This window comes from Boleophthalmus pectinirostris, unplaced genomic scaffold (genome assembly GCF_026225935.1).
Source record: "Boleophthalmus pectinirostris isolate CB_2022bp ecotype Guang Dong unplaced genomic scaffold, ASM2622593v1 HiC_scaffold_6, whole genome shotgun sequence".
Taxonomy (NCBI): domain Eukaryota; kingdom Metazoa; phylum Chordata; class Actinopteri; order Gobiiformes; family Gobiidae; genus Boleophthalmus; species Boleophthalmus pectinirostris.
Window position 1 is genome coordinate 16,915,247 of NW_026571447.1, and position 17,236 is coordinate 16,932,482.

Genomic DNA, 17,236 nt, shown 5'->3' on the forward strand with positions numbered 1-17,236 from the left:
CGTCAGTGCTGCTCTGTGACTGGTTCACCCATCCAATTAACCACACAGCATAGTGACAAAGTATGGCAATGGCAGCCACATTTCTGTGACTCTGCCCCAGGGCAGTGGCTACAGATCTTTGCTTTCAAGAGTGCTATATCAAACTTGCTGCAAAGGTTGATTAGTGGCAATATATTTTCTGCATAATATTTTATTACATTTAAGCTGTCTCTTGCAAAACCCATGAATTCTAAGATGACCTCCGACAAGTTCAAAGATACTTTCAGATGCCGATGAAACTAACACCTTTCACTGCTTCAGGATCATTTTATCATGACCTACATCCACCACAGCTAATGAAATATCCACCAAAGAACTGCTTTCCTTTTCATTACCAAAACCGTCCCTCAACTCCTTTGTGCATCGTGACCATAAATTCTTCACTACTTCAGTCGTCAAAACCTTTTTACATGAGCTAGCGTCTCCAAAGCAATGAAAACCCTCTTAAAGTTCACATTATTAGTTGTCTGCACCCATTACCCCTGACAGAGCGCAATTTATTGTCAGTCCTTGAAACGCACTCATTCGTAACCAGGCTAGCATACTTTCCCCCTCACCTTCACCCTATAGACTATCCATAGAAATACAAATTAGCTTGTGATAGCATTAGCAATCAACTAAGAGCTGCACTGTTTATTGTTCCCATTCAATCAATATGACAGGTGGCTCAGATCAGGCACTTTTTCTGCTTGGTTGTTAATTACGGAGAGGGCAGTGTTGCTGACTTGAATGACAAAAGCTGGAACGCTGCTCCAGGGCTCGTGAAATGAATCATTAGAAAGTGAGCGAGCGCTGACCAGTTAATGATTGAAGCTTGATGTGGTTCAGTGTATCCTCCAGCCAAACCAAAAGGTGTATTTTAACAGTCACTGTTGGAAAATAGATATTTCTTTTAGTCAGCTGTGCTTTTTAAAATGCAAAATTTCACATTTGTCTCTCTGATTTCAGCACAGTCTCCTGGCTCTGAAGTTCATCCTGACGTTCCTAATCCCAGATGTTCCTAAACCCATCCAGATCCAACTGGCCAGACTGGAGTTTGAGTCACTTGAGGCACTAAAGAAAAAGGTAAACTCTCACTTTGTATTCACTTAACAATTTTTCCCTTATATTTACTAGATGTGCACTATATTTTCACGTAATGTAAACCTTTTATGACAATGTATAATAGTTATATAGAAAATTCATTCTGGAACCAGCAATATAATGTAATATATATATATATATAACGGTTAAAAACATACACATAAGTATTTTGTCTGTGCCCTCTAAGTTGACAGTTTCATATAGACAGCAGTGGTAGGACAGCCTTAATGTCCTGAGACAGAGCGGTGATTAGAATGCTCCAGTGGCTCAGAAACAAGGCAATCAAGCCCCCCTGAAAACTGACATTAACTCCACTGTGATGTGTCCACGCCCCACCACAGCTCGCACAGGCCTCTTCATTCTCTTGTATATTCTGTTTATATAGATAGTTCTTAACATTGTGGGCAACAACTTCAGAAAATAAGCACACAATTTTGAACTAGTATAAATTACATCCAGACTATTACATTTTTTATTTTATTATTTTTTTTACACTTTCTTGAGTATTTTTAGACTTGTAATTTGTACTTGGGTAATATTATTTTGAAGTACCTTTATTCTTAAGTCAGTACAATTCGTGACTTCATTACTACATACATATTTATTTTTATGAGGAACATTACGAAATAGTGAGCCTTATTACAGGGTAGCCATGGGGTCTTAAAAGTCTTAAAAAGCTCTTAAATTTCATGTTCCTAAATTAAGGCCTTTAAAAGTCTTAAATTATGTTGGCCAAGTCTTATATTTTTCACAAAGGTCTTAAATTTCATTAGCCTATTTTTTTGTACACTCAACTGGGCTGCAATGCAATGTTAAACAGAGGGAGAAAAAAAACAACAACATGAAATCACGTAACGTGAATGAATGTGGAGTATGTGCAAACAATATTTTTCTGGCGCCAGCGGCAATGAGTGAACAAAGTACAGTGGAGGAAGACATTGGATGGATCATGGGGAAGTGTAGATTTAATCCACAGTGGCTCTTAAATTCTAGATATAGTACTGTAGTTGGTTGGTCATTATTAGAATTGGATGTGGTGTTTTTCGCCCCATAATAGGTGTGATGTTGGTCTTAATTTTCATTTTTCATTCAGTAGTCTTAAAAAGGTCTTGAATTTGGGGTTGTCAAACCTAGGGATACCCTGTAATAGTGCATTAACAAAAACCTGATTCACAATGAACAACAATGATTCAGGTTTAGTAACTATTAATGCAGTTATTGATCCTTCATTAAGGCTAATTAAGATGCAGTTATTATGATGTGGTACCACTTATATTAAGTTTTTTCTAATGTTTTTTTTTTCTATCGCTGGCAAAACTGAAATTGAGACCAACAGTGAGATCATGTAGTCCCATCTCGTCTTCCTTTTCTCTTCCGCCGTGGTTGATAACAGACTGCCTCCTCCCATCATAAAGCACACACACAGGGGCCATGTTCATTAGCACAGCCTCTATAGCTCCTCAGAATGGACCAGAGCCTGTCCCACACCACTTTACTGAAGATGAATGGTGCGTCAGGGGTTAATAGACCTGATCTGGTCCATAGTTGCTCAGTGCTCAGGGATGTGCTGAGTGCATGGGCTTCTGTACCATCATTTATTCTCCAGTGTGGGTTTACTCTGCTTCTTACTGGCTTTACAATGTACAGCTCCTAACCTTTAGACTTAGACAGACTTTATTGATCCACAAGGGAAATTACTTAGTTTTTGTTTGGGATTGATATTAGAGATGGAGTATGTATATTTCTGTGTAATACCCCAGTAGTCCTGGTAGGTTCCATTGCAAAAGAAAAAACTGGACAAAAGTTTTAAATGTTTCGCCACCCATCCAAGTGGCTTTGTCAGCCTCTTACTAAGATATGTTTTGTCTTTTTTGTTTGTTTTGGACACATAAAATGAGAATATGTTGTTAAAAGCTATTAAAAAAGCTGATTAAAAATCCAACTTTGAACTATGGTATAAGTGATATTTCCACACTTTTATGGTAGAGCTCATCTGTAATTCCTGCCTCGTAAGTCATTTTTATTGCATACCTTTCTGTGACTCAAACACATATTTCTGACATAGAACACAACACAGAGAAAATATCTTAATGCTTTAAGAAATCATTGAAGTTTATTGTTTTCATGTTTTTTTAACAGAGAGCACAGCACAAAGTGTGAGTATCTGGATGTGTTTTGATTCGTTGATGGAGACATTAATTAACATTTTGTTTTTTATTTAATTGTGTGAGAGGAAAAATGCCTTGGTTGCTGTGTCGTGGTGGGTTATTAATATCTAACTCTTGTATTTGTCTGTGCATCTGAACTAGTCTATCACTGTCCTTAAAATAAAATGTAATATTTGTTGTTTTAATTTTAGCATAACAGAATATTGTATTAATTAGCCTCCCCATTGTAAACCTTAAAAAAAAAGAAAAAAAAGAGGCTTCATCTATGCTAGTCCAGGCTCATTCCTAACATTACAGTGCACTGACGTAAGCAGTGCTCTATTAGAGGCAAAGAGAGGAGTAAAATAGACAATGATGGATCTCATTTAGCCGTGTGCTTTCCGGCTGCCTCTCTGTGGAAATAATGTCTGCTGTAAGCCATTCAAGAGGGTGTTTTTAGCACTTCCTTCAAATGTATTTTTAGTTTTAATACAATAAAAAGTAACATATCTAGTCTCATATTCACATTTCCCCAAGAGAGAAACCCAGTCAGATCCTCATTCACCTGTGGTCACGACTGACTGTCATTGTAATAGTGGCATTATGAGTTGTTAATTACAGTGTGCTTAAATAGTGGGTTACTTATTGTTGTTGATACATTGGTAAATTAAAGGTGTACTATGCAACTTTTCTGGTGGAGGATTTGCTGTCTGCTTGTTTCCATGAAGATGTTATTGCTTTTCCTGAAATGTTCCACAGTATTATGTGGCTAAAGAACAACCGTGAAAACATGCATGGCCACATATGACTTGTAAACCTGGCCCAATTGGTCTTTTTGTTCATTTCCATGAAGATAGAAATGACCTACCTGTTTCTTTGAGCACATGATGTTTCTGTTTGCTGTAATGGGACAATCCTATTCATTTGCCTTCTATTATATAATAATAATATAATTTAAGTTGTATTGTTTTTACCCAGATGGAGCAACACTCACTACATTATTCAGATTTGGAATAATTTAAACGATGCTATATTAAACATAGGCAGATTATGGTTTTAAATATGGTTCAATGTAAACAGCAATACTGGTCTATATAATAGAAACTGATCTATTGACTTTCTGTTTAAAACTGCTTCTTCATAATGGCGACATGATTTTCATGCAATTTTATATTGTTCAAAAATTGGTACATAACATTATTGTTACATTAAATGTATGATCTAGAGTTCGATTTTTAGTACCTAAGCCAGAGATAGGAGGTAGGTGAAAACATATTGCTGGAGTGCTCGAATTCAGGACACTACAGGATTACTCAAACATGCATTAATCAATCACAATACAATTTTGAGTAAGCTGCTGCAGAGGGAACAGTATAAAAAAGTAAAATAAAAATGTATTTGAAACACTCCTCCTTTAATGGTACAATTAATCATGATGGGATTATCTACCTTAAATTAGGGGTGTCAAATTATCGCGTTAATTGCGATTAATTAATTACAGTCATATTTAGCGCGTTATGTTTTTTAATCGCGTTAATCTCATTTTTAATCTCTAACTTTAGTGTTTCTGTATGTGAGTTGCTTTATTATAAAACCTGTTTTTATGTGTTGTTGGGACAACAACACACACACACGCACAAACAAAAAACACATTTATACATTTTTTAATTTCGGCAATTCCACTCATTGTCGGAAACCCGCACAAAACACGCGCAGTAAGAGCGACGTTTACGGCGTCAGTCGCACAATGGACGAGGTCGAAGAGCCAGTAGAACAGAGGCAGCAGTGCACAGGTAAAAACGCATTCGTGTCTTGGAAATTATTCTCCCGACGTGAAATATAAAAGAAAATAACAAATATAATATCGCCTACAACTTAAATGTCACTGGTGAAAACAACCTGCATAGACTCATGATGTCTGCACTACTGTCCTATAGTGACCTGCCACATGAGGGACACGCACACAAACACACACAAACACACAACACACACAAACACAAACACACACAAACACACACAAACACAAACACACACAAACACAAACACACACCTTCATCATCGTCATTAACCTGAGAACGCGCGGACCACGTTTCCTTCCGTAGTTACTGCGCGGACACCGACGTGCTCCCGTGAGCCGCGTGTGGATCGTGTTTTCTCGCGTACGCGGCGTAAACCGCGCTTCCTCCTGTGCGCCTCTAAACCAGAACTAACACCAAGACTAAAACCAGGACTAATTCAGTCCAGGACTAAACCAGGACTAAACCAGGTCTAAACCAGAACTAACACCAGGACTAACACCAGGACTAAAACCAGGATTAATCCATTCCAGGACTAAACTAGGACTAAAGTAGGACTAAAGCAGGTCTAAACCAGGACCAAAACAAGGACTAAAACCAGTGATCTCATATATAAAGCATTTCTCTATCAATAATATTTTTAATATGGTTAAGGAAAGACTGGACTTTTTATTGTCTTTAAGTAGACAAAAGTTATTATGTTCAGATTTCCTCGTCTTTGCTACTTTACAGCAAACAGTTTCTTATTCATGGAGACTTGGGCTCAACAGCCAATTTGGAGAGATTTGTTAAACAATAAATGACTTTATAAAGTCACTTTTTTTAAATCTATATCAGTCTTTTGATCTGCCACAATAATGTAATAATGAATTTAAATGAAAATACCTCAAATTGAAGGCTTTTCTCAGCAATTTTTAGGTGAGATTAAAATGAGATTAATTAGATTAATTAATTACAGATCATAATTAATTAATCTCTCAATTTTTTTAATCGCATGACAGCACTACCTTAAATATTCCTAAATGTATGTTCAGTGATTCAATCATCATAAAGATAACATGCTGAAGCCCAGTTGCCCTTGAGTGTTACATGAGTGAGGTGACCCCTATTAGCCGTGTACCTTAAACAAACAGAAGATAATGACTGCTCCACCACAGGCTTACATTACACACACTACAGTCTCTGTGAGGGTGTCATCTGCACTTCACATATATCTGACCTAAACATTTTACCTCATTTACTTCATCAGTGACAGTAAGCCAAGGTCAGTACACTGTATACAAGGAGTCCATACAACGTGACTAATATAACACTTCCACAGTCACATATTGGGTTTCTATGTGTAAAGAAACAGTGTCTTAGGTAACTACTCGTGTCAGGTCAACTGTAGTGTCCTGTCTCTAAATATTTAAAGATGCTCTGTGGAACTTTTCTAGCAGAGTTCAGGCCACCTTCTTGTCCCAGTAGTGATATAACTGAAACCACGAACTACTCTGAGAAAGATACGTTTATCAGCATACTGTGGAGCATTCCAGCAAAGCAAGATCTTCATGGAGACAAGCAGAAAAGTGATATGCCACATGTTTAAAATGTCCTGTTCTGATTGTATGTTCAGTAGTTCTTACCTCGGACTAGTTGTAGTTTGTTGTTTTCTCAAATATTATCATTATGATTATTATTATTTAGCAATTCAGGACTATAGAGGACTATACCCTGGCCTATATCTTATATAATGTTTTTAAAGCGCCCATATTACACTGTTTTCTGATATATGTTATAATGATTTTTCTTTGTCAAAATGATTCCTGTGTTTTGTTTCATTCATACATGTTTAACACACAAATTTTGCATATCAAATGGAAAACACTTTGTTCCACCTTGTGATGTCATATGATAATAAGTGCTCCACTGTCAATACACACTACTGAACCAAAGGGGAAAGGTAGCTGTTAACTTGAAAAAATACCATGACATCACAAGGTGGAACAGAGCATTTTGAGCCTTAGATCTGTAGACTAATAATAAAGGGTTACTCAGACATGTTTGAATGAAACAAAATACAATTCTGGGTGTGTTTTTGAGGAGGTAACACCATTCTAACATGTCTTAAAACTCACAAGAGTCAATTTTGCATAATACAGAACCTTTTAAATAATCACTGTCAGTTATTTTTCAGTACACATTTGTTTTATTTTTTCCCCTCAACCAATTCAGTCTAACTAAGCAATAATCCACAGAACTAGCATTCACCTCGCCTGAAGCCCCGAATAATAAATGGCATATTTCTGGACTTGACTTTTAATTAGACGAGGCTGGTTCAGTCTGCTTACTGCACACAATTGATTCTGGTGAACCCATTGCCCTGGCACCCTCCCTCTCTCCCCCTCCCTCCCTCCTCTCTCTCTCTCTCTCTCTCTCTCTCTCACAGCAGTCAGTTGATGGTGACAGGTCATTACTGCCTCATACATAGTGTCTGTTCATTGGCAAACACACACTAACTTGTGACGCATCAGGGTGAATGTGAATCAGCTTTCACACTGTCTGCCAACTCAGGACTAGTGTGGACTTTGGGATGGTCAATGGGGATGACAATTTGAAGCTACTCTCATATCCAGAGACATTAAACATTTTGACTACTTTTTATTATACTCTTTCAGCCTTGAAGTTTTGTTTGATTTTATATAAACTGGGATCACTTTGCAGTGTATTTAGAAAAATATTCAACATTGCCAGACTGGGCCAATGCCTAAATGGTCTAGTGGATCTTAAACTTCTGATGGGACTTAAGGTGTTCTGTAGTTCTGGACTGTTTCATTTAATTCTACACTAATTTGATGAGTTTTATTTGGATCTGTTCTTGTTTATAGTTTAGGAATAGTTTAGTTCTATTTAAAACAGGGTTTTTCTGGTACTCATGCGGAATATTTTCTTTGGTGGTACTTGGTGAGCATAGTTTGAGAATGACTGTCTTCTTTTGTATATGAAATACAATATCTTACAATAATCAGTGTGGTGCTGGATCGCGTCATCTCTGTATTAGCAATTCATTTCTGGTGGTGTAGACAGCAACCTTGTGATGGGAGTAAAATGTTCTGAGCAAGGTATATTTTTGTCACTAACCACATATATTACACTATAAAGAGACTGAACAGTTGTTTTCAAATATGAACAAAAAACAAAACACTATTTACCTTTAATCCCATTGTGTTTGTTGGAGAATGGTCTGGCTGAGCTCTGTTTCGTCTCTGTTGATCAGAACTGACATCTGCAGCATTAAAGGGTCACACAGACAATCAACCCAGAGGAAATGTACAAAAGCATAGGAGGGGAGGTTAGAGAAGAATCTATCAATTTGCCTCCAAGTTTTAAATATTAACAAGTATTGTAAACATTGCATCCACAGTATACAAATAGAAATATTGATCTAAAATGCATTAATAATAGAAATGGGACCACAGACCTGTCATTTGTTAACCCAGTGTGTATGGCACAGAGTCTATTTTTATTATTATAGTAAGTACTCAGGTGTGGGCGGGGATAGGGGGCAGGTGAAAACAACATTTCAAAGCACTCAAGTCTTAGGATTACATACACGCCATTAAACACTCACTATACAACATTGATTAAGCAAATGATGATGATGGAATGTAATTATATCATGCTTAAGAAGAATTTAAACTGGAAAATTAACTAGCTGCTTTATATTATATACGCAGGAAACAAAACTGCAGATGAAATGACAATGGACCATTACAACACATAAAGTTTAAAAACATTACAGTCTGTCTAAATCTTTTATTAATACTATATGCCACTTAATCATAAAGTATTTAGTACTAAAGTACATCTTGTGGTGACTGCAGTTTTCTTAATCAATACTTCCCTCATTACTTTATACAGGATCTGTCTGATGTCTCCTTTGTATTTTCACTAAACAAGCTCTAACCTAAAGCCCTGCCTCAGCACCACCTCCGTCAAACTTTATCACTGCTCTGCTCCTCTCTCGTTTGGCCCAAAGCTCTGTAGCATTAATTGAACGTGGACTACTTTCAGTAGCGTATAGGGAGGGAGAGGAGTGTCGTCTTCCAGATTAATTTATTTAAGAGCCAAAGGGAATTTGTTGGTAGTGGAAGATAGCTTTTGAATATGTGTTTTGTGCCAACTGTGTGGAAAATGCAAGCAGTGTGTTTATTTTTGGGCAGCTTTAGACCAACCGGATCAGGACACGCAATCAGGTTCTTGCTGATTGTGCAACTTGCTTATCTAAACAATACACAACATTATCTGATGTGTTTGGTTCCAAAATATTTCATATTTCATTTCTTTTTACCTGTTTTTCAATTGTTGTCAAAGCTGGGACTGGATCAAAAAGATAAGATGCTGCATTCATAGCAACCCGGAAAAATAAATAAAATAAAAGTACAATATTTCTACAATTATTTGGCGGTAGTACTATGTATTTAACAAATAAAATGAACCTGACCTGCTACAGTTTTGTGACCAGACTCTGAAGTCACCCACATGAAATTGGCTCTCAGATGTCAAAACCATAATTTGTATTCATAGTTTACAATTTGGTTATTAATTAATCTTTAAAGATGCTGCATTCTTTTCATGTAATAGGGTCAAAGTGAGCTGTGTTCTATCTACTTTTTTATTGTTCGTGAATCAGTAAGTAATTGTAAACTAGTGTGATACTTGTTGATAGCATTACTATGAGGACAAAACTCCACTCTGAAAGTTGTGAAACACACTTATAAACTCATTGTGGTGAATAATTAAGATACAAATACATTGGGAGGTGAGGAAAATAAATTTGCACCACTGTTTAAAATGAACTAGTTTTGTTTTTCCACATTTTTAAGGTACAGCTTGTTAAATGTACCTTGTGTAGGTGTATGTATAAAGCCTGGAATAACTCAAAGGATAAAATTCAACAATTTATTGCCAAAAACACAGATTTTTTGAGTTACTATTATTAACACTTTTGTTGTGTGATTAATTGCATCTTTTTACAGTTTAATACATTTGTTTTTTATTTAGGAAGTGTTAGTGTTTAATGTGTTATTTTTGTTGTGTTTTTCAGAAAATGTTGGAGACCTCTGAGCTGAGTAAAGGCTTCCACTGATGATGAGAGACTGAACATGAACTTTTCACAAAATGCGACAACAGAGCGACTGTATGTAACTTGCAATATAAACCTAGCTGCTTCAACATGGAGACTCAGTTTACAGTCCAGGGATTAGGAAAATCTCTGAGAATAAAAAATTGGACAGCATCTAATTCTGTAAGAAATGTTTATCATTACAGTTTCCTGCTTCTCCACATTTGTTGTTACACATTAGTATTACATCCTTAATGCTGGAGTGGGCACTGGGCATAGTACTGTTAAAAGACTGATTAAGATTATTCCAAGTCTAAATTTGTGCTTACATGGAATGGTGATATTGATACAACCAAATTACCGAATAAGGTTTAAAGATATTGAAAAATTAGATAGACAAATCAGACTAGTTGTAGCAATATTGTCTAAACATAAAATCTTAAAGACATGTATTTACTTCTGAATCAGCAAATCCCAAACATTGAGGTATTATGGAGACTGTATAGTATGAATGTACTGTAATATAAAATAGGTGTTGGTAATACAGGGAGCAATATGATGGGAGGGGGTTATTTAAAAATGACATGAATTGCTGTAGTGTACAGTACACATATTAAAAACTGTAAGATTTTATGACAAAGCATTATTTTACATTGCGCTCAGTCACTTTGGGTTCTCTAAGACTGTATTCACGTAAACTTAATTTAGTACTGTAAAATTCCAGCCTCAGACCAAGTACGCACAGCACCAAGACTCTGAAAACCATAAAAAATACTAACAATATCCAGCAACTAAAGCTTACAAATTACTTAGAACTTTGACTAATAATGAATAAATAAACACAAAAATGTCAATAGATATGAGCTGATCAAAATTAAAAGTCTCAGATGTAAACTTGCATGGCACTTGTATTAGATTGTATTCCAACTCTAGACAGAAGTTTGATTTGAGTCATAAAAACAGTTTTGAACTAAACGTCCAAGAAATCTTGAGCCAAACTTTGGATTGGATTTGATGGAAATTGTGTGACTATTATCAGCATATTATTCTGAAATGCAAAAGCTCTGTAATACATTTATGATAAAGAAAAACATTTCAAAACATAAAAGCATTAATAATAAAACGAGCAAATGAGCAGACACACTCCAGTAAACCAAGTCAAAAAGAGTCATGTAAAAATGTATTTCTTTACTCTAGAGTACACATATTAATTTGTATGTTTAACTTGAATACAGCTGCTAGTATTAAAACCATATTCTGATAAAATGCATCAAACAATGATATCCACTCATTAAGACTTATTATTGTAAAAGTTTCCCTTTGAACACGATCTTGCAGAAATGAACAAAGACTTTTCTACCAAAGCTTCTCCATCTCTCAGTACTGAACATGTTTCTTGTGTTTCTATCTGGTATTCACAAATGTATTTAGCATGTCACATGACCAGGTTATACCTCTGTTTATGTACTTATGTCATGTTTGAAGTTTGAACCACCCTGGTGCCTTGAACCACCTGTTTTGCTGCACTATGTATTGACAAAAGCAAATTAAGTGAATGCATTATGGATAATAAAAAAAAGACTGAGAAAGGAAAGAGTTCTTATGATTTGTGCATAAAGGTGATTTGTGTGATTGCTAACTAGTAATTTACATCGTAAAATCTGTATTGGTTATTGGGTACCATTAGTTATGTGATGACATTGTGCCAAGCGCTATTTAAGGATGCACTATGTAACTGCTCTAGATAAGGGCTGGCCACATGCTTGTCGAAGACATTGCTATGCTTGGAATTTTCCAGAGTATGACATTAAACGTAATTTCCATGGAGACAAGCAAATGACCCCACAGGCCAGGTTACAGCAGGTCATATCTGTGGAGAGGTGAGGCATTAATTCTAATGAACATTCCCAGCAAAGCAATAACACAAGCAGGTGGCAGACTCCTTCACCAAAAAACTTACATAGTAAACTTTAGCTGTCATCAAGATTTCTATCGTAAATCAATGTATTTTTTGTATACAGTATATAGTGTTCTGTTAGTTTTGGGCCTGCAGATAAGTAACTACCAATATCATAGCTGCACAGAGAAAGTGTTCCGTTTTGGTTTGTTCTGTGATTTGAGAGAATATGGGCCAAAGTTGAGAGAGGTATTCAGACCTGTCCTTCTCAGAGTCTCATTGCTCTCACTCGGTGCCAAGTGCTTAGAGAGCAGTGGACTCTCAGTTTCATGTCGCTCATAAATCTCCCTGAGGACTTTTCAGCGCCGCTCTAACCCCGGCTCACATCTCAAAGCGTCCCACTCACACCCATACATATCTGCACAGCATGGGAAATCACTGTGCTATTTAGAAAATGTTTACAGCTGAGTCTGTCTTAAAGATGCACTATAATTTTTCTGGTGGGTGGGAGGTCGAACTTGCTTTTATTCAATACTGGGTGGTTTTATTACTTAAACATACCGTGAAGAACATGCATTCTTACGATGACCCACTTGTCTCTATGGGGCTGTAATGACATTCTGTCAAACTTTCCATGTAAAGTAATACTACTTATGGAGATGAGCAGGTGATGGACACTCCACCAAGTCACATAGTGTTTGGCTGTGATCCAGAGTAAATGCTGGTGAATATGCTTGTGTTCAGATGGGCATGATTGACAGGTGGATTAGCCAATGAGGGGCATGTATGGTTCTTCTGCAGCAAAACAAATATGGCTGCTTATTAAGAAAAAAAAAAAGAGAAAAATATCACAAGGAGCTGAAAGACACTGCAAATTTCTGCAGAATCAATGAGCAAAGCACTAATCTCTCATCACTCCTGTCATTTTGTTTGTAAATGACAGGAGACCAATGAGCTCCTTCATTTCACATGCATCACTGAAAAAAAAATTAAAAAAATCTAATTGCATGATTATGTTTGCAACAGAGGCATGAGGATCAGACTGAGATCCCTCTGTATTAAAAAACAGAACATATCATTCTGGACTCGCCAGTCAAACAGTGCATCTTTACTGCCACATTTTGAAGCTATAGCATGCAATTTCTCTATAGATAATAGTTTGCTACTGTAACAATTCTAAGATGTTAAAAATATGCTTACATATTTACATACTGTCCTATAAAAGCTCAATTTCTTAACCATTGTCTCGGTATAGATAATATAGGTGGGTAGACAGGCTATGGTCTTGGCAACAGTTGCCAAGTACGATTTGTGATACTTAGACTCCAGATTGTTATTACTTTTTATGCAAATAACTTACTTTATTCCAGTTTTGAGCAGTTCATAGTAATACTACAGTAATACTAATACCATGATGTGAGGTACTTTGTGTAAAAGTGTAAGAATGACTTTGTCAATAACTCCAGTCAGGACACAGGATCATGAGACAGCCACCATTTTATTTCTGATATTACCATAGCTATATGTAACAACAGTATCAACTACAGAATAATACAATGATGATTTCAATGTTTTTCTTTCTGCAAATTCTTTTTTTTTGGTCCGGTAACTTAATTTTTTTCAACTGTCTCTCCAACATTGTACAACACATGCACATCATTCACCTTTATACAGTAGGACACCAGTCAAACATAATATCCATTTTTCTCACTTTATTTTCACCCATACATTACTATTCATGGTTATAATAAGGCTAAGGGACTGTACAGCTATGCACCTCAAAGATTCACTCGTCTGGTCTACAGAAGGAAAAAAAAGAGCACCATATTTACATCTATATTTACATTTGGTATTTAAAAACATGACTCAAACAACAGATCAAAAATGGGGGAAAAATGCTTGACACAGACATAGCTTTTCTCTTTTTCAGATGAGTCCAATTTGAATGAAGAACGATCAAACAAACTGTACACGTAGCTGCAATACACTTAGCTTATTGCCAATGCCCTTATAGTGAGAGTCTGGGTTTGATGGAGTCAGGCTGTATGCAGATTTACATAAGACATAAACACTAGGTCTACACAAATGAATTGATTGTAGTTGTGGCCTGCTGCTAAGATTTACACCTGCCAAAAGATATCAAAATTGAAGGCATTTTCAAACATTTTCAAAGACAAGGAAAATGTATACCTCAAAACTGGGAAGCAGTTTAATACATACTGTATAAAGAAATGGACTAAGTGAGTGTAATGTGGGCCACAGCGTTCAGGTCCAGTCAAATGAAGTTCACCGAAGCCTGCAGCTACAGGAGCGTAATTGGAGCCAAGCTCCATATTAGGAAGAAATAGGAATTTATTTACAGACAATTCCGAAATAAATGCAGAGTGGGTTTATACGAACATTTAAGACCAGAATGATAAGGCTCACAGCAGCAATTACAGAGAGAGGGGTGACAATTTTTCAATGCAAAATCAGTTGGAAACTGAGTCAGTGGAGCCAGAAGCGCCTCCATGAACACTTCCCACATGGAACACAGCGGCTATGTCCATTTATATATACGGTCTATGGTTTACTGGCAGCTAGCTCTCTAGGAATACATGTGTTTAACCACTTACACTTGTGTTCACTTTAACCCCAAGGAAGCCAATATTTGTTCTTCCATAACTAGAATAAACTACATAGTAGCTAACATATTCAAGTTCCTCAAGATTCAAAATATGTATTTTTTTGCTTGGCAACAATGGCCAATGCTTTTTACATTCAACAGTTTAAAATTGTAGGATCAGTCATTTGCCAAATAGCAAACAAACCAAACTTTTCTGCATTTCTAAATAATTTGACATGGTGGATGCTAGTAATTTGTCTCATTACATTTCCCCCAATAATTGCTTCCCCACATGGAAATTAAACCTTTCCAAGAAATGATTAATCATCCATACAGCCCCCTGTGCCAAACCCAGACTCACACAGTAAAGATTTCCTCTGATTTGTTCTTTCTCTCGGCTCGTAAAGCTGCTCAGATCTGCCCTGACTCCAGCCGGAGAGATTCACTCAGGCCCCTCTTGGTTCAGCATCAAAATCAACACAAAAATGTACAAGTTTAAAAAATAAAATAATTTCTTATACCATATATACAAACTGGACACATTGACGCACGACATGTAAAATAATAGTTACATGAGATCGCAGAAGCCAATAGAAGTCAAAAACTCAAAGGGTACACTTAGCAGTAACTTTTGTGTCGTTGCTACAGTACAACTTTACAGAGAAGAGCAGCTTGTTTCTAAAGCAACATTTTTAAAGGGGTAGTGTGACCACGAGAGCAGATTTGTCAGAATAAAAAGCTTAAAAACAAGAAAAATAAAAACAGATTGTCTGAGTGCAAGTGAAGACAGGCATTTACAAAGTGAGGTGAACTCAAACCTCTGCTCAGAGTGGTCACAGAAAGCCCAGCCTGGGACGTCCTGCTGCAGACAAATACAGGCAGGGGTCAGAGGAGCTGCCCGCTGCAGGTTTCACAAAACAAGACTCTACTGTGGGAGAGTGATGGAGTATTAGGACACACTTGAGGATTCATAAATGGACAATGTTACAAATAATATACAAATGCACAATTTCATTCATCTGCTGTGAATTTACAGGTCACAATTCAACACCAATTTGGTATGCTGTTATTTCATTAGTTAATATTCTCCAATTATAATTAAATTATCAACATAAAAACAAACTTGGTTGCCACATTATTGTGCCCAACAGCCCTCATATATTTCCTTTGGTAATAAAATACTCTTTGCACAAAATCAGTTTTCACCCCAGATCTCCCGCTATAGACATTAATTTGTCTTAAAGTTAAGACTACTCTCATTAAAAACATATTCCTTAAAATGGAACAAGACTCATCCTAATCCACAGTGAACTATTACTCCATCATTGAAACATGTGGGTAACTAAAACCTGTTAAAATATAATATAAAAATAAAGATTTAAAACAGTTTAAAACTGACTCATGAAGCAGGACACAATTAGGCAGGCAGTCACATGACCTGCTGAGGGTCACATGACCTGCCTGGGGGCGGGGTCATATGACCTGGCAGCAGGAGGCGGGGCCTGAGGTACAGAGCAGTCCATCTCTGGGCCCGTGCTGGATGTTGACAGAGATGGTCTTTTCACACAGAGGTAGTTGCAGTACCCCATTCTTGAGGGCAGGGGCACTGTGGGTGTGTGGCCTGCGAGGGGCGCTGTGGTGGCAGGACGCTGCAGTAGTAGGCAGTGTGATGGTGTCCAGACTCCCTGTGGAGCCAAAGCACATCCTCCAGGCTGACCTGTCCTGGGCCTTTATGCCTCGAGGTTCTATGATGTATTGGCCCTCACCGTCCACGCCCCCTCTCTGGCTCCGCCCCCCACGCTGCAGCTGCGAGCTGAGGCAGAGGCTCATCAGCTTCAGACTCTCCATCACGGTGGCTCGAGATGGCCGTGACATCACGTTGGGGGCGGGGCTAGAAAAGCTACTGTTGTTGCAGCAGGATGAAGGGCTATGTTGTCCTTTACTTCCCCCTACTGGTCCTCCTCCTCCTGTCCCACTGTCACTGCCTCCCCCTCCAGGAGGACTACCCCGATCTGGGCCTGAGCTGCCCCCTCCCTCTCCAGGGGGCGGGCCCGACCCACTGCCCCCTGAGCCCCCTTGGCTGCCTGGGGGGCCCTCACTGCTGTCCCGTCTGTTCCAACCCAAACCAGAGTCCTTGTCCAGCCTGCGCCGGTGGCTCTCAGAGTCATCGTCACTGGTCTCAGAGCTGGAACACGAGGAGCCACGGCCCTGGCTCTTTCTCCTGTGGTAGCGTTTCTGAGGGGCCCCTGGAGACCCCTGTCCAACTGCAGGGCCTGAGCCCGGGCCCATGTTCATCCGGAGGCGACTGAGTTTGGGAGGGAGTCCCTCATCCATGTCGAAGTCATCATCAGACTCTCCCTCCTCCTCAAAGATCTGGTTCAGCACAGGAGCACTCTTTCTGGAGGTTAGTCGGTTTGTTATTGAGGGGGGCTTCCTACGCAAGACCACTTGAGAGGGCAGTGGGGAAGGGTCATCTTCCTCCTCCTCATCTTCCTCCACCCTGAAATGACAAGATACACTTGTCAAGTTAGCATTTATAATTAACAAAATAAAAGAATTGTGAAT

At 37.9% G+C, this 17,236-nt stretch overlaps 2 protein-coding genes across 2 annotated transcripts in view; one reads left to right on the top strand and one right to left on the bottom strand.

Annotated features, from left to right (window-relative positions):
• Nucleotides 1-11,763, top strand: part of ano10a (anoctamin 10a) — a 32,182-nt gene extending 20,419 nt beyond the window's left edge. The window contains exons 13-14 of the mRNA XM_020937285.2: nucleotides 988-1,104; nucleotides 10,152-11,763. Of these exons, the coding sequence (XP_020792944.2) occupies nucleotides 988-1,104; nucleotides 10,152-10,193 (159 nt within the window). The 3' untranslated portion in view covers nucleotides 10,194-11,763. The remainder of the gene's footprint in view (nucleotides 1-987; nucleotides 1,105-10,151) is intronic.
• A 1,782-nt stretch (nucleotides 11,764-13,545) lies between these two features.
• Nucleotides 13,546-17,236, bottom strand: part of snrka (SNF related kinase a) — a 46,114-nt gene continuing 42,423 nt past the window's right edge. The window contains exon 8 of the mRNA XM_020937449.2: nucleotides 13,546-17,171. Within this exon, the coding sequence (XP_020793108.1) occupies nucleotides 16,145-17,171 (1,027 nt within the window). The 3' untranslated portion in view covers nucleotides 13,546-16,144. The remainder of the gene's footprint in view (nucleotides 17,172-17,236) is intronic.